At 40.2% G+C, this 26,448-nt stretch overlaps 1 protein-coding gene and 1 long non-coding RNA gene across 4 annotated transcripts in view; one reads left to right on the plus strand and one right to left on the minus strand.

Annotated features, from left to right (window-relative positions):
- The window catches only part of pkd1b (polycystic kidney disease 1b), a 50,316-nt gene that overhangs the window by 18,861 nt on the left and 5,007 nt on the right, over positions 1 to 26,448 (plus strand). Inside the window, exons 14-33 of the mRNA XM_041974889.1 lie at positions 6,423 to 6,525; positions 6,667 to 6,795; positions 6,986 to 7,136; positions 7,216 to 7,353; positions 8,504 to 8,648; positions 8,736 to 9,464; positions 10,753 to 10,906; positions 11,092 to 11,257; positions 11,352 to 11,547; positions 11,676 to 11,843; positions 13,219 to 13,359; positions 14,143 to 14,353; positions 14,516 to 14,639; positions 14,767 to 14,910; positions 15,001 to 15,334; positions 17,421 to 17,532; positions 17,613 to 17,827; positions 23,093 to 23,295; positions 23,367 to 23,564; positions 23,646 to 23,800. Coding sequence (XP_041830823.1) covers positions 6,423 to 6,525; positions 6,667 to 6,795; positions 6,986 to 7,136; positions 7,216 to 7,353; positions 8,504 to 8,648; positions 8,736 to 9,464; positions 10,753 to 10,906; positions 11,092 to 11,257; positions 11,352 to 11,547; positions 11,676 to 11,843; positions 13,219 to 13,359; positions 14,143 to 14,353; positions 14,516 to 14,639; positions 14,767 to 14,910; positions 15,001 to 15,334; positions 17,421 to 17,532; positions 17,613 to 17,827; positions 23,093 to 23,295; positions 23,367 to 23,564; positions 23,646 to 23,800 — 3,916 coding nt within the window. The remainder of the gene's footprint in view (positions 1 to 6,422; positions 6,526 to 6,666; positions 6,796 to 6,985; positions 7,137 to 7,215; positions 7,354 to 8,503; positions 8,649 to 8,735; positions 9,465 to 10,752; positions 10,907 to 11,091; positions 11,258 to 11,351; positions 11,548 to 11,675; positions 11,844 to 13,218; positions 13,360 to 14,142; positions 14,354 to 14,515; positions 14,640 to 14,766; positions 14,911 to 15,000; positions 15,335 to 17,420; positions 17,533 to 17,612; positions 17,828 to 23,092; positions 23,296 to 23,366; positions 23,565 to 23,645; positions 23,801 to 26,448) is intronic.
- LOC121633068 lies at positions 815 to 5,297 on the minus strand. Of its 3 annotated transcripts, XR_006008997.1 has the most exons (5): positions 4,373 to 4,408; positions 1,611 to 1,616; positions 1,407 to 1,547; positions 1,185 to 1,279; positions 815 to 1,091 (listed from the first exon to the last, which is right to left on the minus strand). It is a non-coding gene; the product is annotated as an uncharacterized LOC121633068 (long non-coding RNA). The 3 variants fall into 3 exon arrangements; XR_006008998.1 differs by lacking the exons at positions 1,611 to 1,616; positions 4,373 to 4,408 and adding an exon at positions 5,250 to 5,297 and having other exon boundaries at positions 1,407 to 1,450; XR_006008999.1 differs by lacking the exon at positions 4,373 to 4,408 and having other exon boundaries at positions 1,407 to 1,450; positions 1,548 to 2,156.

The raw sequence follows: 26,448 nt of genomic DNA on the forward strand, positions 1-26,448 counted from the left end.
TTAATTTCCTTTTTGTGTTTTCTTTTTTTTTTTTTTTTTAGTTGACAATTTGAAAAAAGTGACAACTTTTTTCATTATCTGGTCTCAGATACACTGAATTTTACACCAAACACTCATAGCATGACGACGGCCAGTTAGATATTGGGCAAATTTTAAGTATGTAGAGAAGCCATGAGCGGCCAGGCACGCATGTTTTTTCACCACTGCTGCTTTCTTGTGATAACGGAATATTTTATCTTGTTATCTTGAGGACAAAAACCTTTGTTTTCTCGAGATAACAGAGTATTTAAATGCAGAGTTGCAAGGGGGCAGGAGCTACTTCTGGTCCATCACAGAACCAACACAGAGAGACAAACACTCAATCAGATTCCCAGTCACCCCTAGCAAGAATTTAGAGGTTATCTTAAGATAACAATTTCAAAAAGAAAAATAGCTAATATAGCTGTTCTTGGCTTCCGTAAGTAATGTAGGTAAAAGTTCTGCCCATTCACGCATGGCCTACAGTAGATTACTGAAGGCATGTTGCGGTATCTGGCCACAAACTGGACAGTAGCAGCAGGCAGGGCTGGACTGGGACAAAAAATCGGCCCGGACATATTGAGCCCAGACCAGCCCACCAGGTATTGATGGAAAAACAATTAAGCCTAATAAATTTAAAACCACACCATTCTCTCGGACAGTTATTCTACTTAGTAGAAACAAAAAGGCTGCTTGATCTAAACAAGATATAATGGCATAGCCAAAATTAAGACAAGGGAATAATGGAATATGTTTACTGATGAATATTATTATTAATAAATGAGAGATTTAGCAATATTTTTAGAGATTATTTATTCCACACAAACAGCAGAGTAGCAAAGAATATTTCCTCCAACATGGAACCCTTCAAAAAGTGATAGGAGACAGACAGAAAAAGGTGAGAAAGAATAACACTTGATGGACTTACTCAGGTGATCACAGTACTGGTCTATGTACTCCAGAGAAATAGTTGAATAATCAGTTCCATGCAGTACTTACAGTACTTGGAGAGAACCAAAAGGATGCATGGTGTACTCAATCTCCTGAACAAATGAACAACATATTCTTGGATCCTAAAAAGTATGACAAAATATGACACAGTAGAGCAAAAATTAGATAGATATTACTAAAAGTGAGTACTGTTTTCATAAACAGTATGTACCCACCATATTAATAAACCATATTAATAAAGTCAGCATTGACATCCAGTAGCAGCAAAACTCAGGTCAGCAGCACATAATATTTCCTCAAACATGGAACCCTTTAAATAGTGAAAGAAAACAGGGAAAGAAAGATGAGAAAGAATAAGACTTGATGGACTTACTCAGGTGATCACAGTACTGGTATTTAGAAAATTAGTTGAATCACCAATTCTATGCAGTACTTACTTTGAGGAAACCACAGCAGGCTTCCAAAAATGAGTGACAGCATCCTATAAAACAGTGACAGGTTAAGGCTGGAGAAACAACCAATGTTTATACAGTATATGTTTATGCAATGGCAGTAAAGTTTAATCTAATATCTGATACCTTATAATGAGTGTTTTGATCATTTTTTTTCCCTCATCAAGCTACAAAAGCAACTTTCTCAACAGCTCACTCTTCTCAGCTACCCGATCAATGACCATGTCGGAGTCCAATGACATGAGAATGTCCTTTTCAGTGGCCATGAGCATAAACATCTGTAGCCTGTTCGCGGACAGGCTGCTTCTGAGTCTGCTTTTAATAAATTTGAGTGTTGAGAATGTTCTTTCACAGGCTACCTGAGTCAGAGAGAGGGTCAGCAGGTACTTGTATGCAAGCCCAAGGAGACGATAAACATCTGAGAGCATGTTGAACCGTCTGAGAAGTTGATAGCAGCACAGTGGGCAATTTTTGCACGAATCACAGCTTTTGGTCACAATCTCACTTTCTTGTTCCCATTCTGCAGATCCATCCTCTGCTGTTCTGGTCTTGTACTCATCCACATGAGATGCCTTAAGCCTGTCCCACTGTCCAGCAAAACTTTTCAGTTCTGACTGGAGGTTATTTACAGTTGCCCTGCTATCAAATTTGAGGAGACATGTGCTGAGGTTTTGAAGTGCATTACTAGGGAGAGAAGCAGTTCTGACCTGATCAAACTTTCTGGGATCTAGCCATGCCAAATCAGCAAGAAGAGAACCATGTGTGACAAATCTTCTGTGGATTGCCTCAATGGCTGTGTCCAGAATGGTATTGTGCACTTTCACCTCATATGCTTTGTCAGCATTAATGGGTACCTCATCATCAGCCATCTCTCCAGCCCTGCTTTTTCTCTTCTTTGCTCTCTTCTCGGGTAGTGCAGCTTCCACTTCCATCTCAGTATTGTCTTCTCTCTCCTCCAGTTGCTCATTTGTCCATTTCACAAATGTGTCTGCAGCTGTCTTCACAATTGTGAAATTCCGAGAGATGCTTTTGAGGCTCTCTTGTGTGGCAGTCACCATACGATGGGCTGAGAGGATGTCCATTGCCATCGACTGGAGGTACTTGGACAGTGGGGTTGTTTGCTCAAACACTCGAAGGAAAATCTGTGCTGTTAAAACAGTTTCATATTTCAAGAGACACTCCTTATAGCCCCGTGCTTTGGCACGAACAGCTGGTTTTTCTTTTTCCCGTTTTTCAATGGCCTCCAGTGTAAGCACTGCATCAATGAAGAGGCCATTTTCCGGTTTTCCAAAATGTCCAAAGATTTTTTGGAGAGCATCATGCTTGGTTCACCACCTAGTCTCACCTATTGGACTCAGACGTCTGTGTCTCCTCTCTTCTGGGGTTTGTTTCTCCCACAGATTAATCCTCTGATAGGACTCTTTGATGAACACAGCGATGTCATTAACCAGACTGAAAAGTGTTCCACTTTCAATGACACTTTGTGTCGTGTCAGCAAGCACAAGATTAAGTACATGTGCATAGCACCACACATGCACATGAGTTGGACCCTGCGAGGTCATCAGTGCTGAAAAGCCTTTATATTGGCCCTGCATATTTGATGCCCCATCTGTTGCATTACCGATGCACATGGTTTTGTCCACATTCAGATGCTGCAAAACTCCTGAGAGCAAGTTCACAAAGTTCTGCCCTGTTGCAGCTTCGCACCTCACTATAGCAACAAGCCTCTCTTGCACAGCCTCAGTGACATACCTGAGGATAACTGAACACTGATCATAGCCTGTTATGTCCTGAGTTGTGTCTAACTGAACAGAAAACATTCCAGCTTTCTGGACGTCACTGGCAATTCTCTCTTGGATGAGGTGCCCGAGTGTGTCAATCACCGAGTCAACGGTTGTTTTGGAGAGTAGGGTGATGAGAGACCCTCTACCTCTTGATCCACTGGACTGATGCAACTTCCTGCTTTTTTCAATACAGTTATTTAGATGTTCTCTAATCAGTTCCAAAAAGTTACCATGGTCAATGCTATCGTCATCCAAGGTGTATGCGGCCTCATTCTCCACCTGCCTATAGCTCAGCCCCCTCTTCCCAAGTACTTTGACCACATTCACTACTCGATCCAAAACTTGGCGTCTCTTTTTGACTTGTTCCCTATGAGCTGACATCTGATTACCAGAGAACAAGCTGCTGATGTTGCTTTTTGAGCTCCTTAAGAAAAAAGCTTCAACACATGTCTGGTGTGCAGCGCTCTTTTCATGCTCCTCTGTGCGCACATGTACATGTCGCCAATCACTCATGCCTGTAATAAATGTGCTGGTATCAGTCCGCTTTGCGAATGCCAGACACACAAAGCAGAACAATAAATGGCGTTCTTTGCAATAAGTGAGCCACTTCCTGCTGGTGCCATCTTTACAGGTGAACACCCTCATCAAAACTGCACTGCTGGTATCCTGCTGTGGGTGGTGATCTAAGAATGCCTGTAACATAGCAGGCTCAGGCCGAGCAAAGTAGTCTATGCCTTGGCTCTGTCTCTGCTCCTCAGTCTCTCTCTCCTGCTCCTCTGTCTCTCTCTCCTGCTCCTCAGTCTCTCTCTCCTGCTCCTCTGTCTCTCTCTCCTGCTCCTCTGTCTCTCTCTCCTGCTCCTCAGTCTCTCTCTCCTGCTCCTCTGTCTCTCTCTCCTGCTCCTCAGTCTCTCTCTCCTGCTCCTCAGTCTCTCTCTCCTGCTCCTCTGTCTCTCTCTCCTGCTCCTCAGTCTCTCTCTCCTGCTCCTCTGTCTCTCTCTCCTGCTCCTCTGTCTCTCTCTCCTGCTCCTCAGTCTCTCTCTCCTGCTCCTCAGTCTCTCTCTCCTGCTCCTCTGTCTCTCTCTCCTGCTCCTCTGTCTCTCTCTCCTGCTCCTCTGTCTCTCTCTCCTGCTCCTCTGTCTCTCTCTCCTGCTCCTCTGTCTCTCTCACACACAGCTCAACTGGTGATGGTGAATCAACCTGGTGTAACATAGAAATATTGACATAATTTGTTAAGATTATGTTATTCTGTTGCCAGATAACTAAGTCACAAAAACCTGCATTAAATAATCAGTAATATTATGGCCAAGTTATTATTTGATGAAAAACTACATAAACCAAGTAAAGAAATTATGCAATGACTGATGCTATTATCTCTTGTTAAATCTACATGATCCTCATATCATGATTACAATCTCAAGGCCACATTTTACCAGATAAATTAAGGCCTTCTAAAATATTTCATTAAAAAAAACATTTTAAATTGAACAGAAACATACAAGTGTGATAATGAATGGCGTTGTTAGTAATTAAAAAAGATTAAAACACAGCATATCAAGAATAAAGACAAATACTTTAAAATAGTAACTTTAAACCCAAAGCGACTTTCATGTTTTTTGCAGCTTTACATCTCCTGGCAATGTTAATTTAATTCAATTCAAATTGTATCTGCCAGTGCAGAGAAAGTATGATGAATATATCCTCATCATTTACTAGGTCAACATTTGTGCTCTGTTGAGCTTTATCTTTCTTAGTAAATTTTCTAAAAAGTGTGTGTTTATATGCCAATAAGTAAAACACTGAAATATTTATCTATTTAAGACTATACCTAGCTACCTAATGGATAAAATTACTAAAGCATTAAAATCACAATAAGTATAGCATCGACCAAAAAACTGCACACCGGTAGAAAAGCCCACTAGCTAGCATGTAGAATTAGCTTTAGCCTGCTTGTAACTAGTAGCTCAAGAGTAAGCGAGCACAAAGAAAATATGCCAAACACCAAATAAACTTTATCTAAACTGACCAGGTACAGTTTATTTCTTACCTGAAGTGCAGTTTTCTCTCCACTTGCACGGCCAGTCGCCGGCGTCGCCGGTCTCCCGTCCTGCCCTCCCTTCCCCTCAGCCACCTGCCGGCCACTTCCACCATCATCGCCCGGGACTGCTTTGGATCTGGATGCTGAAGACGGAACTCCTCGCCGGCCACCAGCAAACATTTCTGTAATCTTAGTACATTTGGCAGCATCTGCCTGAAGCGCTTGTCTCTTTTTCTCCCGAATTTTTTCTGCCCCTCCTTTCCGTTTTTTGGCGTTCTCCATCTTGTGAACCTCTCTTCGTGACCGTGTATGATTGATTGACTGCAGCGGCCCAAACGGGTGGGCGGCCCTCGGCTGTGATTGGTCCAGCCCAGAATCAATCATGGCTAATGGGCTGATGATCGATCTATTAGTTTTGTGCACCAATACTAATAACATTAGTAAGATGTGTAGGAACTCTTCCCCACTTCCAAAAAAAATGAAATAAAATAAAATAAAATAAAAAAAAATAAATAATAATCCGCCGGCCAGGCCCATAATCACCATCGGCCCACAGGGAAAGTGCCCGGTATGCCCTATGGCCAGTCCAGCCCTGGCAGCAGGTTCTAGTTATTGAGATTGGGTCTCATCCAATATATTCCAACAATGCTTGAATGAGAAAATATGGTTTATTAGATTAGGTCCCCTTTTTCTACTGTGGTCCAGCTTCTGGCAGTGGATGCAGGTCCTGACCAGTCTACAACTGTACAGCCCCATACTCGACACATGATGCATATTTTCAGCAATTTATGCTACACTACCTCTTCTATTGGTTCAGATTTCCTATACGTGCATGACTGAGCCATGCCATTCTTTATGGCTACTGGTTTTCCTTCCTTGGGCCACTGTCGGAAGGTTTTGTCCACTGCAGACTTAGGATATCCTACAGGATCTAAAGTTCTGGAGATGCTATGATCCTGTCAAAGTTGGTAAAATAGTTAAATTTGTCATTTATTTCTGCTTTAATTACATTAACGTCAAGGACACTGGGAGCCTCACATTTCCCACTTACAGCCAAGTGCCACTGTAATGATCTAATCAGTGTTTTTACTTCACCTGTCAATCATCATAATGTAAAGGCTTATCGGTGGATATAAAACTTCTGCTGTACCATATTTGATTGCATCTAATAAATTTTGGCAGGATGGAAAAATGATGAAAGCGGGGCTTCTCAGCTGCTCTATACCTTCCAGGTGGCATCATGCCAGCACATTGGCATCATGTGCCCTGTGCTCACTCTCTACAGGTGAATAGAGTCCTCATCCTACAACCATACTACATTTTTACAACATATCATGACACTGATTAATGAGTTATACAATAGTTTCCCATGAAAATCAGACTTATTAATCATATATAAACAAAATCTCTCATTTTATCCCCCTAGGGGTACTCGCTCAACTTTCAGCAGCCTGGTCCCAGTGGGAAGTCCTGGGCATCAAAAAAACATGTCGGTCATCACAGTTAGTGTGCTGGTAGAGGACCATCTGGGAGCAATGGTCACTGCTCTGAACAGGTAATAAAAAGAGTAGATTTAAGGTAACTGGAGTGGAAATAAAACTGATATTTTATGTTGTTATGGGCTTCATAAGCTACAACTCATCATCAAGGGTTTAAAGAACATTTGAAGGCAAATCCTGTCTGGTACAATATCTATGTCCAGGTTTCAGGAATTTAAACACAGTCCTGATCCCTTCATTCCTCAGAACATTGACAGTTATAAATCCTGCAAGTGACAAAGTTCCCATTCAGTGGCTCAAAAACAAGAGCCAGACAGAACTCTGGGCTCTAGTCCAACATGGCAACCCTCAGGAGATCATTCCTTACTCCATTGCTCTCACCAGCAAGCTCAATCAGGTAACGTGTCTGATTTATATACCACAAAAATAATTTTGATCTATTTAACATTACATAACACTTTCACCATCATCAACAGATGGAGATTGGAGGGACTACTGAGGAACTTGCAGATAGGAGGGAGATCCGGGAAAATGTTACCCAGGCTCTCACCTCTCTTCCTGTGTCCACCTTGCAGGATGTTGACCAGCTCAGCTCAGCACTGAGACACTCTGTTGTAAATCTTTCTCGTCTTGATTTTCGTCTTTACTGCAATGATTAAAATAGATAAATGAGTAGCCAAACATTGGTCTCAGTTTTATCTGCTTTAACAGCTTCAACCTAGAATGGAGAATGTGCATAAACACTCACCTGCCACTTTATCAGGTCCACCTTGCTGGTACCAGACTGGACCCTATTGCCTTCAGAACTGCTTTAGTTCTTCATCACACAGTTGCTGCACATTCATGATGAGAATCTCCCGTTCCACCACATCCCAACACTGCTCTATTGGATGGAGATCTGGTGACTGTGGAGGCCATTGGAGTCCAGTGAACTCATTATCACCTTCAAGAAAGCAGTTGGAGATGATCTGAGCTTTGTGACATGGTGCATTATCCTGCTGGACGTAACATCAGAAGATGCTACACTGTGGTCACCTGTTGATACAAGGCAGGATGGATCCATGCTTCCATGATGTTTCCACTAAATTCTGAGCCTACCATCTGAATGCGGAGCTGAAATGGAGACTCATCAGACCAGGCAACATGTTTTCCAATCGTATGTTTTCTAATTTTAGTGAACCTCCATTTCCTGTTGACAGGCGTTGCACCTGGTGTCTTCTTCTGCTGCTGTAGCCCATCTGGACATGTTGTGTATTCTTCATACCTTGGTTGGAAGCAGTGCTTATTTGTTTTCCTGTTGCCTTTCTATTATATTGAACCAGTCTGCCCATTGTCCTTTGACTTCTGACATCCACAAGGAATTTTGGTCCAGACAGCTGCTGCCCACTGGATATTTTCTCTTCTTCAGACCGTAAACTCTAAAGATGGTTGAGTCTGTAAATCCCAGTAGATCCTCAGCAGTTTCTGCAATACTCAGACCAACAACCCTCTTTCTAAATTTAAAGTCAAAGTCTCTTAAATTCCATTTCTTCCTTATTCTGATGCTTCATCAAGTAGTCTTGACCATGCCTACATGTCTAGATGCATTGAGTTACTGCCATGTGATTGGCTGATTAAATATTTTTGTTAACAAACAATTGAATGGGTGGACCTGATAAAGTGGCTGATGAGAGTATTTATACATATGTCAAAATAAAATTCCCATTTAATCTATAGATTTTCTCCAATTTCCTATATTTACTGTACCTTTCCTTTGTATTTCAGGCTGTTTCTCATGAGCTGTTAAGTGCGAGATGTCAGAAAAGAGTTCTGGAGTTTATTGGAAAAATGATCCATGTGATGAAGCAAAAAATTAGCCCTACTGATTCACCAACTGTTGACACAGGAAAAAACATCCTCAGTGTTATAGGTGCTGGTCAGCTGCAACATGAGACCATGTAACATGAAACTATTTGTACTGATTGTGAACTTTACCTGCTGTTCTTTGTTTCACCAGGTAGCTCCTTGGCTGTTATATCTGGGTCAGGCAATGGTTCTAGCCCTCACCCAGCCTACAGAGGCACTCTGCAGGCAGCATCAAGAATTGCCCTATCAGCACTAAGCCATGCTGGAGCACTGATGCGTATTTTGATGCATTCACATGTCCAGGGAGAAGCACCCCTTTTGCTCTCCACCAAGTATATCAGGACAGCTGGCTTCTTTGGAGACCCAGCGGACCTCCTCTGCACTGACCAGTCAAACCAGTTTAACGGACGTCAGATTACCCCTATGCAGTCATCATCAGCTGAGGAATCTAATAGTTTTCATCCTTGTCAGTTCCTTATTCCCCGCTCCCTTAGTACTCACCTGAAGAGTCAGAGGTCAGAGGTGGTGCAGGTGTTGTTTGGTATAGATGGAGCACTGGATTCTAATCCTTTGCTGACTGCCGCCAACCCTCCTATTTCCACCTCTGTGCTTTCCATGAAGATCACAACCCCTCAAGGTCAACCCATACCCATCCAGGACTTGAATCCTGAACAAGCCATAAGGGTCACCCTCCCCAACAAGTACCCTGCAGCACAAGGTGATGGAAATGGAAATGGGAGCATAAATGAAGATGGGAATGAGACATGTCTTACTGTAACTCTCCCTGATGATGGACAGCTAAACTTTGCAGTGAAAGCTGTGGATGGCCGGGATAAAAATGCAGGCTTATACATCTCCTTCAACTTCAGCCTGGCTCCAGGTACAGTGGGTTGCAACACAGGGTTACAAATAGCTCGAGAAATGTTATCACACAACTCTGCAGCTACCCTCAGCTTACTGTAGACCTGCTAGAGTGGCACCACGCTTGACTGCTCACAAAACTAAATATCACCATTATTCTCAGCCCCTTTCTCAAGTTTTTATGGGCTTTATAAAGATAACATCATTTTTTTTTCTTGCAGCCCTGGAAGAGAGAACAAATTTCTTTGTTCTTGCCAAATATGTACAAGCCTTAACAAACCACTCGCTTGTCAGGAAAAAAGCTGTTAGCAATCGGTTGCTTTTGGTTTAAATTATAATGTAACACAGCTTCATTTTACTTTATAATTTAGTCTCCAAATGTTCATCCAAATGCAGTATTTACTTTTCCTTTTTTTTGTTGTTGTTTTGGGTTTCTATTGGCTCCTGAAGGTGATATCTGGCTCATAACTGACCTGATTAAGTTCATTATGTTAACATTTCTGTCATTTCTTTGCAATAGTATACTGTAGAGGAGGTTTTACTACTATTGTTCACCTAATACAAGTAGAGCTGTGATTGTGAACAGCTAGTTCAGAAGCTAACTGCTAACCTTTTCCATTTGTTGTTTAATGTCAAAATGAGCATATTAACTCTATAAAGGGTTTTGTAGCTTTTACTGCTAGCTTTGGTCAGAAAACCTGCTGTGAGAATCAGGAGCATGTATATGTAAAAATGAGTGTTTAACAGCCAAACAATGAGTGTAAGGCCACAATTAAGCTTTGTAAAGTAGCTTCCACGTTCTCAGCTGTGGATGCAGAATTTGTCCTTGGCTTTGGATTGAACCATCATAATATTTCTATTTTTTCCAGTGAATGATAAACTAAAGCAGCCAATCACAGTGGAAATTTCCCCCTGATGAAGCGGCAAAAAGGCCAAAAATATTCAGTTACCCATAATCTTCATCTTTAATTGATAATTATAACCATTAATCTTAGTACTTCTTACTTTGTAAATGTGATATAAATACAGTTTAGAAATATTTTATCGTGTTTCAATACTCCTGTTCAGTCTAGATTTAGGTCATTGCAATGATTGTTAGCTTTGAAATATGAATGCTTTTTCATGACTTAAGTCAAAAATTGTTGCTTTCCTATGACATTCCATAATGTCAAAGGTCTTTTACTGAACACTAAAAGTGAGCCATGCAGCTTCTGCATAATAATTAATTATCTTTACTGTGTATCTTCAGTTGCCACATCAATTATGGATTAAAAAAGCAATTTTCAAACTGAATTATAAATCTCTAGGAGCTACTCCAGTGAGTCTGGGGCATGTCAAAACAGAAGTGATCTCTGCAGTGCCCGGGACTAATGCATCCCTGGATTCCCTTGTGAGAGAGTGGGCTCTCACTCTCTCTGCTCCCACCACGTCCTCTGAGAAAACCATCTTTCTGTCTCCGCTGTAAGTCATGAAACTTCGTTTTTAACTTACTGCTTCGATTGCGGACTTTCATGAAGAAAGATGTGCGTAACATGACTAATTTTCCACCGTAACAGGTTGGATGGAAGAGATAAGTCGCTCTCTGTCAACCTGACCTCTTCTCTGGCCGACGGCGGACCTGTCATCATGTCAGTGTGTGTGTTCAGCTCTCTGTGCCAGTACTACAGTGTGAAAGAAAAGCGTTGGAGCAGTGAGGGTCTTCGCTCACTGGAGGGCAGTACACTGCACACGGCTCACTGTCTCACCCAGCATCTCACCATGTTTGGGGCCAGTTTGTTTCTTCATCCTGGGGCTGTAGTTCTGCTTCCACCGGTATGTGAAAACACAACTTTACTAAAGATTTGGATATGATTAGTCATCAACATGCTCCTCCTCTTCTTCCTCTTTGCATGCCTTATGTTTGCAGTCCGTAGGGCTTGTGCGGAACATGGTGGCGGGTATTGTCTGTGCTGTCCTGGTTCTGCTTCATCTGCTAGTGGGGCTCATTGCACACAAACTGGACCACTTAGACAGCCTTAGACTGAACCAAGTCCCTCTGTGTGGCCGACCAGGACTTTACCACTACAGAGTGCTGGTGAAGACTGGCTGGTGGCCAGGGGCAGGTCAGCAATGACATCTTATTGTAAAAATGGCCAAAAGTATAAGAATTTAGTTTAATGTCATGTGTGGCCTTATTAAGCCTCAGGTTATTTATTATGGAAATGATTTATACTACACTTCATTTCATCAGGCACCACAGCGCATGTTGGCATCAGTTTGCATGGCGTCAACAAGAGCGGCTCTCGCCATCTGCAGAGGGATGGAGCTTTTCAGCGCGGCAGCCTGGACCAGTTTGAGGTGGAGACAGATGAAAACCTGGGAGAAATTTGGAAAATTCGCATCTGGCATGATAACACAGGTATTTGGTAACAACAAAATGGAGAAAAATAAAAAAAGTAGAGGAACTATAAATAAATCAATATTAAATCAAGTTACCAAAAAGGTTTGTGGATGAAGTGGACATATTTATAGGGCTTCATGATAGAAGGAAAATATCTGACATGCAAACTCACTGAATGCTGCTACTCACTGTCTTTAACTTTTACTTTATTAGGGCCACATGTTCAATTGCTGGTTAACACAAATAGCTAATCAGTCAATCACATAACAGCAACTCAGTACATTTAGTCATGTAGACATGGTGAAGACAACTTGTTGAAGTTCAAACTGAGCATCAGAATGAGGAAGAAAGAGGATTTAAGAGACGGTAAATGTTTCATGGTTGTTGGTAGCAGATGGGGTGGTCTGGGTATTTTAGAAAACTGCTGATCCACTCAGAGGAGACTGGGCAGACAACCAAGGTCTGCAGAACAGCATCTCTGAACACACAACATGCCCGACCTTGAAGCAGATGGTCTACAGCAGCAGAAGACCACACCAGGTGCCTCCTGTCAGCTAAAAACAGGAAACTGAGGCTACAATTCACACACACTCACCAACACTGGACAACAGAAGAGGAAACAATGTTGCTTGATCCGATGAGTCTCCATTTCAGCTCCACATTCAGATGATAGGCTCAGATTTTGGTGGAAACATCATGAAAGCATGGATTCATCCTGCCTTGTATAAACAGTTGAGGCTGGTGGTGGTTAAATGGTGTTGGGAGGGTCCCTTAGCACCAACGTGGCCTGGTTTAACCACCACAGCCTACCACAGTAATGTTGCTGACCATGTCCATCCCTTTATGACCACAGTGTTGCATCTTCTGATGCTACTTCCAGCAGGATAATGCACCATGTCACAAAGCTCAGATCATCTCCACCTGCTTGAACATGACAATGAGTTCACTGGACTTCCAACGGCCTCCACAGTCACCAGATCTCAGTCCAGTAGAGCAGCTTTGGGATGTAGTGAAAAGCAAGATTCTCATCATGGATGTGCAGCACATCCGCAGGGGAAATTAAGGGAGTCGAAACCAGTACTAGCAATGCATGCTAGTTAATTATAGTACATGTACAAAAGCAGACCCTCATCTTTACTGAATGCAGCCCCTTAAATCACATTTATTTAATGTAAAATGTCTTTGTAATATTGATATTACACGTGCTGGTAATGCAATAACAATACATTTTCAATAATTATCAGAAATATAGGAATAAACGCATATCAGACTTTTTTTGTAACTGCATTCCAATAAAACAAAAAAGTTCAATGTTTTCAAAAATAAAATTGATGAGTCTAAAGGTATTTTCTTACTTAACGCGCTAATCTGCATGTCTTTGGTGTGAATACAGGTTTGGACCCATCGTGGTACGTTCAGCATGTGGTGGTGTGGGACCCTCAGACAGACCACATGTTCTTCTTCCTGCTGGATGACTGGCTTTCTGTTGAGAATCAAAGAAACAGCACAGTGGAGAAGGAAGTCCTTGCTTCATGTAAACTAAACCTGATCATCATTGGCTTACAAGTTCCAAAATGTCTCATTTTATAATAGTTTGGTATTTAAATAGTTTGTTTTTTGTTGGTTTTTTTAAGGTGTGTTTATTAGAATGTCAAACATGATCCTGGACTAGATGATGAAATCCAGTCCTTTGCAAAGGTCCTCAGGCATCCTTCATTTCTTTAATTTTTTTGATTTCAGGGATCCAGACTTTCCTAAAATCTTTTAAGTCTTAAGCAGTAGTTTTCCAGGTTTTTTTAAGGTCTTTTAGAGTTTTTTCTGGAGATTTGTTGCTTGTAATTGTTGCAAAGACACAATTTGCTCCCATTTCTTCAGTTGTAGCAACAAACTTGCCAAGTGGACAAACTGAAGGGCCAAATGTTCTGTGTCAAGTCTTTGCTAGATTTTTCTCATCCTTCAGGACACAATTTTTACATACTATTAATCTATTTAGGAGCTCTTTCAGTCCTGACCCATTCTATTTTGTCCTCCATCTGTCCAGGTTTAGATATGGGAAATATTTGGTATAAAGACGGAACTGAAAAAGGTGGAAAAACTTACCAAAGTCCAAAGAAAAACTTCATAGATCTTCATAAACATGAAGAACTCCTACTCAAGACCACTTTTAGTATGGCTCCTTAAAAGGAAAATATAGAGAAATTAGGGCTCAGGACTAATGCAAAGAACTACCTGACAGACCCAAAGAGGCAAATACAAGCCTTGGTTAGAGCTCTATTTTTGGAATTGAAACACTTTTCAGTCTCTACATTCTCCGTAGGTCCAGAGGAGCTGACTCAGTTTCGACGAGTCTTTACCTCCCAGTTGGTATTTGGGATGGTGGAGCGCCACTTGTGGCTGTCACTGTGGGAACGGCCCACTCACAGCTGTTTCACCAGAGGTCAGAGGGTCACCTGCAGTATTCTCATGCTGCACCTCTACCTGGCACTGGGGGCTTTGTGGTACGGAGCCGTTGGCCCTGAAGGTCAGAGGTGAGAAAGTTAGCTTGAATCTTAAAATATGATTAAAAAGTGTGTTGTTTCTTTTAGTCACTGTAGGAAGCAAAATGTAAGATTGTCCAGATAGAAACCAGCCAATCAGTTGATTCTGAAGGACTAAATGGATGAAACTGATCCGTGTCCATTTTACACAAGACGACCTGTGTCTGCCCATCTGCTGGTTAATATGGAGACGGTTGCCATGGGGATGGTCATTGCCTTACTGGTCTTTCCTCTCCAGTGTTTCCTCTGTTTCTTATTTACAAGAGCTCTTAACCAGGTAAATCAGCAAAACTTTATTGACAATTTTTCAAATTTGGATATTTAACTACTTGACCTGACCGGAACTTGTTCATTGTGAATAAGTTTGGCAGGTTGATGTATTATTATGTGTGGCTGTAAACCAGGTATCTTCAGATGTGTCAGTCCCTCCCTCTCCGGTGTGCCACTCTGTGGAGATGGATGTCTACCTTGACCAATCAGAAATCTCTAGGCCCTCCTTCCTGTCCATGCAAGATTCCTCTGGCTTGGTGCAAGACAGCCCAACATCTGTAGGAGCACCCAAACATGCCAACACCTTTTTTCTGCTCGTCTTATTTCTTGGAATTAGCTTAAAAATTTTCTTGTTCTTCTGGCTCTAGTTGCTGGACAGCAAGGCATTAAACTCCAGTATCCTGGACTTCTGGATTACCTCTGGTTTGGTTCCCCAGACAAACAAAGCACATCATGAGAAGGACGAGGTGACATCCCCTTCACGAGGCCTGACCCGCCAGCTGAGGCGGAAAAAGGGCCTTATGCAGCTCAACCTGGCTTCACCAACATCCTCCATCTGTCCCGCTGCTCTGCTTTCTGTGTCTTGCTCACTTTCCCTTCCTCAGGACTGTTCAGCTCAGTCAGACCAGAAGTCTCTCCTCACGAACACCAACCCAGTCCCAGTCCATAACCACAACATTACAACACTTCCAAGTCTTTCTGGTGAGTCATTAAAACACACTGAATAGAAATCAGGGCTTAGTATTTGTTTGTGTTCAAAGCAGTGTTTTTTAAAATTTAGTTTAAATGAAATTACCATACCAACCACACCAACTTTTTTTATGAAGCACTTTAAAACCACAGCTGCAATGTGCTGCACACAAATAAAATCAATATAAATATAAAAAAAAGAAAAAAAAAAAAAACATAAGACATGGGAACAACTAAACCCAACTCAATAAAAAACAATTAAAACAAATAACAAATAATAATAATAAAAAAAGTTGAAAGCCAAATAATAAAACTGGGTTTCAAGACAAGTTTTAAAACTGGACATTGAAGGGCCTCTCTGATGTGGCAGATTATTCCACAATTGTGGAGAAGCAACACATTGCTGCTGCATTTACAACAATAAATCGGATTTATTAGGATCATTGGTCTGCAGTGATTGACTACAACTAAGCGATCTGGCTATTACAGTAACGAATCACAGTACCGAGATGGGGAGGAATGTCAAGCGGACTTTTTTCACCGTGTTGATCCTTACTATATTCTGGTTGTTGTCGTAACCAATGCCTAAATAACAAATAATAAAAAAAAAAAAAAAAAAAAACGTCAAGATTGGCAGATAAAATTCCTTTACCAGTAACTGAGGACCACTGCCTAATGTTGTCAGTCCGGATTATTTTCATTCTGCTATCAGAGTCTGCAGACGGCAGCAGATACCAAAACTGTCACAAAACACACAAAATGGCGGTTGGATTTGTATACAGCGGCATCTGCTGGATCACAAGCCCAAGAAAAAAATGTTATCTGCAGTTTACATATGTACAGAAGCTGAGAAGAGCCATGTTTAAAGACATGTTTTTTTTAACATTGTTTGGAGAAAAAAAAAAATTGAGAAAATAAGAAATGTATTTAACCAGGTAGGCCAACTGAGAACCAGTTCTTATTTGCAATGACAACCTGGTCCATATACATCACAGGCAATCATTTGCAACAAGTTTGTAAAAGAGGACGACAATATAAGTTTTAGTTTGTCATTAGAAGCTGCAAACTGGCATGAGTAAGGCTGTAGGATGTATAGACCTTTGGGATCAATAAGTTAATGTAGTTACTGGAGCGCTACATTAACTTGTTGTCATCTTTATGGATAATGTGCAAGGACCAACAGGTTTTTTGACAGTTGAGGTTTTATAAACAAACTAAAACCAATGGATTAGTCTACTGCAGTGGTTCCCAAACTTTTTTAGCAGGGCGCTCTTTTCATCGACAAAAATAATGTCATCGCCCCCCAATCCCACTATCACATGCCCCCCAATGCTTACAAAGAAATGTGCCACAAAATAGTCTTTAGTTTATTGGCTGCTAGTTCATTAATTACAGTTAAAACCATGTCAGTGGCAGAAGGAATGATAAATTATTCTGCTATAGTGTAAGGCATTTAAACCAGGAAACTGCAAAGTACTTCAGGTAAGTTGAATATTTGATGAGACAGATGCTGCTTTAGTAAAAGAAAACTTTTTTTTACAACAGTTAAGTAATTTATTTCTAAAGTAATCAGGTTTTTCTTTGTGGTCAAGATGAGAAGTTCCAAAGGTGGTTGCAACTTGTTCAGCTTCATACTGACAGATGCTGATATATTGCAACATAATTGACCGATACCATTACATCACCAATACTTTGTCAAGTCTAGAACAAGCTATGCCTCATTATATTTCTGTGTTTTATTTAGCCTAGCTAAAAAAAAGTTATGGTTTTTAGGTAAAAGAACTTATCTTTTAATAACCAGTTTCAGAAGGTGGTTATCTTGAAAAAACAAAAGGCAAATTTCTTTAGATAATGAGCAAAATTAGCTTATTGAGCAAAAGCGAGCTTCATGATCTGGAGATGGCGTGAAAATAAATAATTGCAGGCATGGCCAGTCTCAGCCTCTGTACATATGTCTCCCGTACTTTTCTATAATTTAAAGAAAAAGTGCCTTGTTTTACATCTTTTAAATGATGGTTAAGTGTTTTCTAAATGAATATATTATGCTATTTGCTTTTGAAAATATTGTCCAATTGCATATTCTTGATTTTAGTGCTAGATGAAGATCTACTAATGTTTATTGCAGCTGCAGAGGACACATCCAATGCAATCAACAGCAACTCTGACAGTGGCCGTGACTCCCCAAAAACCATGTCATCATTTTCAGTCACGTAAGAGAGCATGTATATTCATATTATATAAATTATCATTATTTTCTTTATGAGAAGTATTCATTCAGTGTCCTTTCAAGGCGAAGCACCTCTTGGAGCAGCTGGTCAGAGGACCAGAAGGAGACGTTTCCATATGGAGCAGAGATTAGCAATCCAGACCCTGAGTCCAACTCTTCACTGGGTGAGGCAGAACTCTATAAATGTCCCTCTGAGTGGTCGTTGGACTCAGTAGCAAGCACCTTCCTGCCAGGCTCTTCTCATGGTTCTACACAATCCTCCTCCACCACACATTTAGGTAAGAGATTTATGCCCATAGGGGGCAAAAAGGGGCAGTTGCCAGATCTGTTGCTTCACAGGATAAAACTGGGGCATTTATGTGTGGAAATCAGGTTTAAACTGGATGTAGGTGTGAGCATGCTTGATGATCCGATGATTTGTCCAGGCGTGCCCTGCCTCTCACCTTGTGTCATTTGTCCAAGGTTCTGCAAGAAGTGTAAAGCAGGTATAAAACATGAAAGGATGGATGGATGCCTCAAACCCTGTCAGGAAAACCAAGCACAACTTCATAGACCAAACCTGACATGTGCAACAATGGGTAGAAAAAGAAACCTTCAGCTTGAATCTTCATCTTCAGATGCTGAAGAGTTTTGCCCTTCAGCATGACAACAATCCAAAGCTCACTGTACACTAAAACTACAACAGAAAGGGCTTAACTAGCAGAAAATGACAGCTCTGGAAGTGCTCAGCTCTAAATCCTTCTTAAACACCACAGCATGACCTAAAGAACGCTGTAAGAAGTACAAGACTAAGCAGTCTGACTGATCTGTATCATTTTTGCAAGGAAAAGTGGGAAGCACTGTCAGTCTCCATTAAAGCAGCTTTTGATTTATCTGCTTTTAGGTTAGTATAGATACTAACCTAAAAGCAGATAAATCAAAAGCTGCTTTAATGGATTATGAGTTTAGATGTGTTCACTTATAAACAACTAGAAACAACCATTTATTTATTTATTTTTTTAATCAAGATCTAAAGGAGACATCTACATCCCTTTATTTTTACAAGCTGACACATCATACTGAAGTCTGAATGAAGTGCTTATGACATGCTTTGGTTAAGATGAGGCTGAAATATGCAGGGACTTCCCTGAAAAGGATGTTTGGATGGAAGCTTATGTTGCTCTAAAACACTTTTTATTAAATGTGAGTTTACGTAACCCCTGGGATACATGTACTCCAAGAGGTATGTGAAAAAAAATAAATAAATAAATAAAATAAAATAAAATAAAATAAAATAAAATAAAACAAAATAAATAAATAATACGTAAAAATTTAATAACTGTAATAAGTTTTAAAGAAAATATAATGTTAGCCTATAAACTAAAATGTATACTTAGTATTCAGTTTAAAAAAAAAAAAAAAAAAAAAAAAACAACAACAAAAAAAATAAAAATAAAAATTAAAAAAAAAACAACACCCACTTTCCAACCAATCGAAAAATGACAATGTGACTCATTTGGTTTCTGAGGAAGAGGGGAAGTTGTGGGAGTGACAAAAATCCACTTAAAGCAGGTTGAAGTGCTGCCTCCTGGTGGACAGGAGGACTAACACTCTGGAAGTGCCATCTTTATAAATTTGTTTATTGCTAACATTTTATGTGAGATTTATTTATTTATTTATTCAATTATTTTTTTTAGTTTAGCATTTTTAATTTAACTGGTGCATGGCAGTACATAGTCACATACAGTTATTATGTTATTATTCTAATGTATAACAACTTGTTTACATTTCAACACAGGATACAAAACAGATGCAGTGAGTACCTGAGTGAACGTGGGGGACAAAGTATAAATCAACTGCCACAAAGATATGTGTGATGTAAACCCACAACAGGAGCCATGGTGGTGACTTCCTCCTCTGTCTGCTATTTAATCTGTTGAGCATGTGTTTAAATGAAGCCATTCTTGTCATAGCATTTGCCCACTCCTTTATTGTTGGAGCTTTAGGTGTTTTCCAGTGTCTGAGAATAGATCACAGAGAATGCTTCCTTTGGTAAGTTGTGTATTTGGGTCCTGGTGAACACAGTCTCAGAGACAAAGGTAATTCTCTTCCCAACAAACAACTCAAACAATCCAAGGTTTTTCTCTAAAATAGCTGAATAACTGAGCATTCTCAAATACTGTGGATTAGAGTTCCAGTGTCTTTGTTGCATTTCTAACACAAACTATTATTTATTAAACCCATTCTTTTGAGCCTTAATGGTGTATAATAATATCAGTGTATAATTTTATATTTATTGAGGTTGCTTTTAGCTTCCTTCAGGTATTTTCCAGTGTCTGATATGATCATCTCTCCTTTCTCTATTACACACCACAGAACCTTCTCCCGTATAAATTTTAATTTCCTGCAGCCTTTACTAAGCAGTCTGTTTGCAGCTCTATAAAAATCAGAAGCTCTGTAAAACTCCTTAACGTTAGATAGTCTGTAATGTGGTTTATATTCTCCAACTGAATCATGGAGGTATTTCCAGAAATGTGACTTCTCTACCAGGTTGCATTTTTTTTATCATTTGAGTATATGACATAAGTACCCTTTCTTCATGTAAGTCAGCATCATCACATATCCTTTTTAAGAGCCTTTTTTTTTTCCAGAATATTGCTAACTTTCCTGTAGTAATTACAGATCTATGCCACAGAGAAGAATAAAGTTGTTTACACTGTGAGAACTTATACATCTGGTTCGCTTTAACCCAGATCTCTTTAGAGTGGGATATAATTGGATTCAATGTCTTATGTGAATGCTGAGATAAACTACTAATCAGAGTAACTGAGATGACAGGTCATTTTTAATATTTACCCATAGCAACTGCTTGTCCTCAGCCCAGTGTTTGGCTAGTTTAGCTGTTTCAAATTTCCCTGAGGGCTCTCCGAAGGGATTAATAAAGTATTTCTATTCTATTTCTTTTCTAAATAACATATAGTACAATCTTGGATCTGGTAGCTCTAGGCACTCTTTGTCCCTCAGTTTTTCCCATCTTCCCCATCCCATAAGAAGTTAATTATTTTATCATATTGTTTAAATATTTCAGGTGATATTGTAATTGGTAACATCATCAATATATAGTTTAGCTGGCTGCAACTACCATTTTTATTACATTGACTTTTCCCCACAATGTGAGTTTAAGTGTACATCATTCGCCTAGATTAGTTTTGATTTTCTGTAACACTGGTTCTAGGTTTAATTTGGGCATTTTGTCAAACTCACAGCTTAGTTTGATTCCCAGGTATTTCAGCCCTTCTGGGATCCATGTAGATCCATAGTTTGACATCAGATTTTAATTACAGAAATCAGATTTAGGTTTCTGATTTCATCTAATTGACTTTGTACCCCGATACTTTGGAATAGTATTGTACAATTCTCATTAAATGAGGAATTGCATTTGTAGGGTCTTTTACAAAAGCCAAAATATCAAGAATTTGTGTTTCCTCCCACCTTCCTCCACACCCTTAATATTAATGTTTGCTCTGATTTCAAAAGCCAATAGTTCCATTCCAAACAATAATATTGACAGGGGGTGACTGGGGGCAACCCTATCGAGTCCCCCTCGAAAAATTAAATGAAGGTGAGATCATACCATTACTAATTACGGCGGCCTTTGGGCTTTTATATATTATAATCTATTTGGTGAAATTGGGTCCAAATCCAAATGGTGACAAAGGAGCAAATAAAAATTGTCATTGCACAGGATTAAAGGCCTTCTCAGCATCAAGTGAAAGAACAATAACTGGATCATTTTTTGTTTGCATCAAGTACAATAAATGTAATAACCATTGCATATTGTCTGTTGATGACCTGTTCTTCATAAACCCTACTTGGTCAGGGTGTGTAATATTTGGTAAAGCCTTCTCCAAGTGCATGACTAAGCTTTTTGACCTAAAGCATTTATATTAAATAAACAAATAAACACACAACACCAACAAATTAATGTTATTATTTTTAAGAAACATCAGGAACCTTATGGAAAAATTCAATGTAAGCTGAAAGTGGACTATTTCTTAGGGCTCCCCCATAAAGTATCAGCTGAATGTCTTTAGGGGAGCTCATCTGCTTTTCAGGGGAGCTGAGCTCCCCTTAGCTCCCCTGTAATTCGAACCTTGGTTATAAGCTCCAGAACTGTAGTGTCTTTACTCGTAGTTAAAGCCAGAAAACCTTCACCATCTCTGAAGACCTGCTGCTGGCAGGTTCTGGTAGACAATGATGGACAAGTTGTGGGAAAACTTGGACACTCATTTTCAGTCCAGATGGATGAATCCACAAATGGGAGACATAATCTAAACCTGTAGCTTTTGTTGGACATGTTGCACATCCTGTTCTGCAAGTTTGGAGGGAAAGCCAGCCAGAGAGGACATCTTTAATGAAAATAGTCTGAGTTTTATAGTGGTAAAGAAAAGGTTTGCCATGAATTTAGTCATGGATCATTCACATTCAACGTGTTTGAAATATTTTCTGTTATTGAAAGTGTTTCTTTTGCTACCAGTTTTAATAAATCAGGTATTGATTGCACAACATTGTTTACGTCTGTTTCCAACCAAAGGATACTCTGCATTGAAGGTAATTGGCTAAAAAGTTATCTCTGTTGAAAAAAGTTTAAAAACCACTGTTCTAAAACCTACTTTCAGCATTGACTTTGCTTTTCAGATGTGCAGTTTACTGATTCTAGGCATGAGTGCAGCCCAATGTCATCAAAGGTAGTCTTTTAAACAGAGAGCTAATAACAGGCCAGATGATCCTTCTCTTAGTCTGGGGGAAAATCGTTCTGACTTAGGGTTCATTCACATTGGTGCTGTTTGGTCTGCTTTAAACAAACCCTGGTCCGCTTCCATGGATAGTACAGTTCTTTTGTGGTATCTTATCAGTTAATACAAAACTCTATCAGCACTCTGCCAGAGAACTAAGAAAGATCATTTTTCTTGACCTCTCTTCACTGGCTTCCCATTACATTTTAAACAGGTTTCAAAATTCTTTCAATAACATATAAAGCCCTCAGTGGCCAGGCAAATGGAGCTCATTGTTCTGTATCATCCCAATGCAACTCTTTGCTAGCAGAAAGCTAGCCTACTAATGGTTCCTAGGATCTGTAAGTCCAGAACAGGAGCAGAGATTTTAGTTTTCAGGCTCCTGTCCTGGTTAGCAGGATCCAACTGCTAACCTGCTAACCTATACCCAGACCTTCTGCTTTTTTAAAGACAAATCTTAAAACTTACTTCTTTGATAAAGTGTATGTTTAATTTACCATTTGTTTTAAATCTTGTGTTTTTTTAAAAGTGTTTTAATTTTTTTTTTATATTTTTATTTCCACTTTTAAGACAATGAATAATATATCCATTTGCAAATAGCTGTTGTTGTCTTTGATCTTTTTCTTCTTTTTTTCTGTTTTGTAAAGCTCTCGGTGATACACTTGTGTTTGAAAAGTACCAGTGATACAGTTGTCGTAGCATTTTTTATTCTTTTGGACAGAAACCTCCAGTTATCCAGATAAATGTAGCTCCATTCTTCCACCGCAGGTGTTGCTCGAAGTCATCCCAGCTGGCTGCTTCCTCCCTGGGTGCTCTGCGTGATCTACCCGCTGGTGGCTGTTCTGGTTGGAGCGTGCCTTGCAGTGGTGGGACTCTATGGAAGTTCCTTCTCCCGAGCAGTGGTATTCATGTGGCTAATATCTGCTCTCTCTGCCTTTTTTACCTCTGCTGTGCTGCTGGAGCCTCTCAAGGTAAATTCAAACAGGAATCTATGTTTTTTTTAGTCTTTGAATTTCCTTTAATCCTTGTTCTTCCTGAACAGGTGTGTGTGCAGGCTTTGATCTGCACCGCATTGTGGAGGCCGGTGGATCCAGAAGTAGATGAGCTACTGGCTCAGGAAACCACCGTGGTCAGGGCAGGTGGAGAACCCATTGGGAAAGTACGACCACCGTGCGGCTATGGGCTACTTCAGGCGAAAGAAGAGGCCCGCAAAGTCCGAGCGTTGAGGTCACTCATGAGGGTATGAATAAACTACAAGCATTTTGTAACAAGTTGTCTCCATTTGTTTGTGATTTCTCTTCTATGTCCTCTTTTTCTCCAGCACTGTGTGTCCCAGCTTTTCTTTCTGCTGCTGGTGCTGCTGGTGAACTATCAGGACAGGGTGGAGCAGAGGCAGGGCAGGCTGCTGCACTCCACCGTCAGGCGGCAGCTTCACACGGCACCCTTGGGGTCCCCTAACCTCACCTCACTCAGAGGGTAAAGACAACACTTGACTTCCTTCTGTCAAAACAAGCACAACTCTAGATGAGAGCTACAGCCCCAAAGAGCAGAATGTTTAAACATCTAAAGTAAGACTGCTGTCTGTTCAAATATAAATCCTGAAATTACACATTTTGACTGAGTTGTTCTCATCAGGGGTCAAATGACATGACTTCTCCAAACCAAATGTTAATTTTTCTATTATAGTAAGGCATAAAATGAGGTATAAAGAAAAAATGCCACCATAACTGCACGTCACAATGATCTTCATCAACCCTGTGATGAACTGATATTTGCACATGTTCAAGGGCTGTGAAAAGTTCACTTTAAATTGTCATGCAGCACATCGCTAATTGTGAGTCTTTTGGCCATTTCTAAAAACCTGTCCAAGAATTTATTTAAAGGAGACATTATAATTCATAAAAACAGTGTTCATATAGTCCAGCTCACAAACAAATTATCGCTAAAGGATTGCATTGAATCTTGACTTTAATTCCATCCTGAGCGTGCATGGGGTGACAGGTGGCAGTGAGGAGGAAAGACTTCCATCTAACAAGAAAGAAAACCTCCAGCAGAGCCAGAGAAAGGAAGGGTGTCATCTGCCTTGACCGGTTGGAGGTGGAGAGCACAAGAGGGGTCAGCAAGCGCCATAATGCTAAGGATGCATGCTGAGAAAGAAAAGGAGAAACGTTAAAGACAATAATAATGTTGTACATTTAAACATGGCGAATAAAGGGTTAAAGAGAAAAGTGTGGGAAAGTACTCAGTGCATCATAGGACACCCCTCAGCAGTTTAAGCCAATAGCATTAAAATTAAAGGGGTGGCTAATGGTCAGTCTAGCCAACCATAACTATATGTTTTTATCAAAAAGGAACATTTAAGCCTAATATTAAAGATACAAAAGGTGTCTGCTTTCTTAATCCATTCTGGGGGCTGGTTTCATAAGAGAGGGGCTCTGCCACACAGTTATAAAATGTCTCTGAACTTTACCCCACCTGCAGTTGAGCCATGATAGTTGACAGGCTGCAGATCCCTCTGTTAGCCATAGTTTTGTTCTGAATGTTGGCTTGAACTGGCCACAGCACTGCAGAGCAAAACAGATGTTGACTGGTTAATAGCAGAAATTATGTTGTAATTCTGCCCGTCTGTCATCCGTTCGTCCATCCATTACACTTGCTTATTACAATTCCAGGTCACTGGAATTGAAGCTAAATTTGGCCCAGAATATATTTGCTTTTGATTACACATATTGTATTTATTATGGCTGCCTCACGTATTTTGTGTTTGTTTGAAGCATTTTTTGTGTACATCCTTAGAAATGAATGCTTCACGTTTGTAAGCTGCTATATGTTTGTAACCTGTAAGTGGCAGTGTATGGACCCATTTAACAGGATGTAAGGTCACTGTGTCAGCAGAGGTAAAAATGACGAAAGGTTTCAAAGACAAGACATGGAATAAATGGTTTAGTGTCCTTACATACAGTCTAAGGTAAGACTTCTGTAGTTTCTTTCTGTAAGGAAGACAACCAAACACTAACTTCCCCTATTTTTGCCATCTTTATTGTTCTGTTTTCACCTTACGAATTTGGCTCATCTATCCAGTCTGAGGTCTCTAATGCGCCCCCTAGTGGAGTTTTCCAGTAACAAGCAAAGTACACAAGCAAGTATGTGAACAATTAATGCTCATGTCTGGTTAAAAAGCATGTATATTCTCAGCTGAAGAGCAATAGTCTATTACCTTTTATTAAAATATGGCTCATTTATTTTCTACACTAAATAAGTAGACAAACAGAACCATAAGTTCATGTTCTGCATCCTTTACGTGCATAATGTCAGTCCGCTTTCACAGAGCTTACAGATATATGTACGCAGATGCAGCAAATGGAGCAGTACCACCAGAAAAACCTGGTGGCCAGCGTTGCACAGTATAGCTCACATGCGACCAGCAAAAGAAACAAAAAAGCCACAATGTATGTGATGGCTGCATGGACCACAGCCATCTACTGTACCACCTCTTCTTATGTTTCTATCTGAGAATGTAAATTATCGTTATCTCATCCACCGTCACCATGTTTATCATGTGAAACTGACATCAGAACTCTGCCCTCTAGTAGATGTGTTGCCTAAAAGCCAAGCCAAGCCAATGTAAGCACAGATAGGGATGTTTGAAATGTACTTCCCTACGTAGGGGAGCATAAATGAGCCTTCAGTCAGTGACGCAGGGGTAAGAGGCTTGACATCTCTGCAGAGTGACATAACCAACTCAATCCCATGTTAAACTGTAAAGCAGATACATAAATATAAATATACTATTTGTAGTTTTACAGAAGAGGCTAAAAAAATGCCCAAATATCCATATTTTCCTTTCTCAGATCTCTGCAGTGATACAGCTCCGGCCAAGCTACATGATGTTACCGCGTGTTCACATTCGTGATATCGTAACGTCGATAGATGCCACTCTTACTTTTTTTTATATGTATCAAAAATGTTTTATTAGGAAGCAATTTGGGCTGATGGATGATGTTAAATTGTTGACCTTCAAGTGAGAGATTGCTTATTGAAGCTCTTCCTCTGTCTGTTTGCTTTATTACTTCCGCCATTACTTACTTTTTTAGTTTGCTCCCACCTATTTGGTGGAAGCAGCT

This window comes from Melanotaenia boesemani, chromosome 21, assembly GCF_017639745.1.
Source record: "Melanotaenia boesemani isolate fMelBoe1 chromosome 21, fMelBoe1.pri, whole genome shotgun sequence".
NCBI lineage: Eukaryota > Metazoa > Chordata > Actinopteri > Atheriniformes > Melanotaeniidae > Melanotaenia > Melanotaenia boesemani.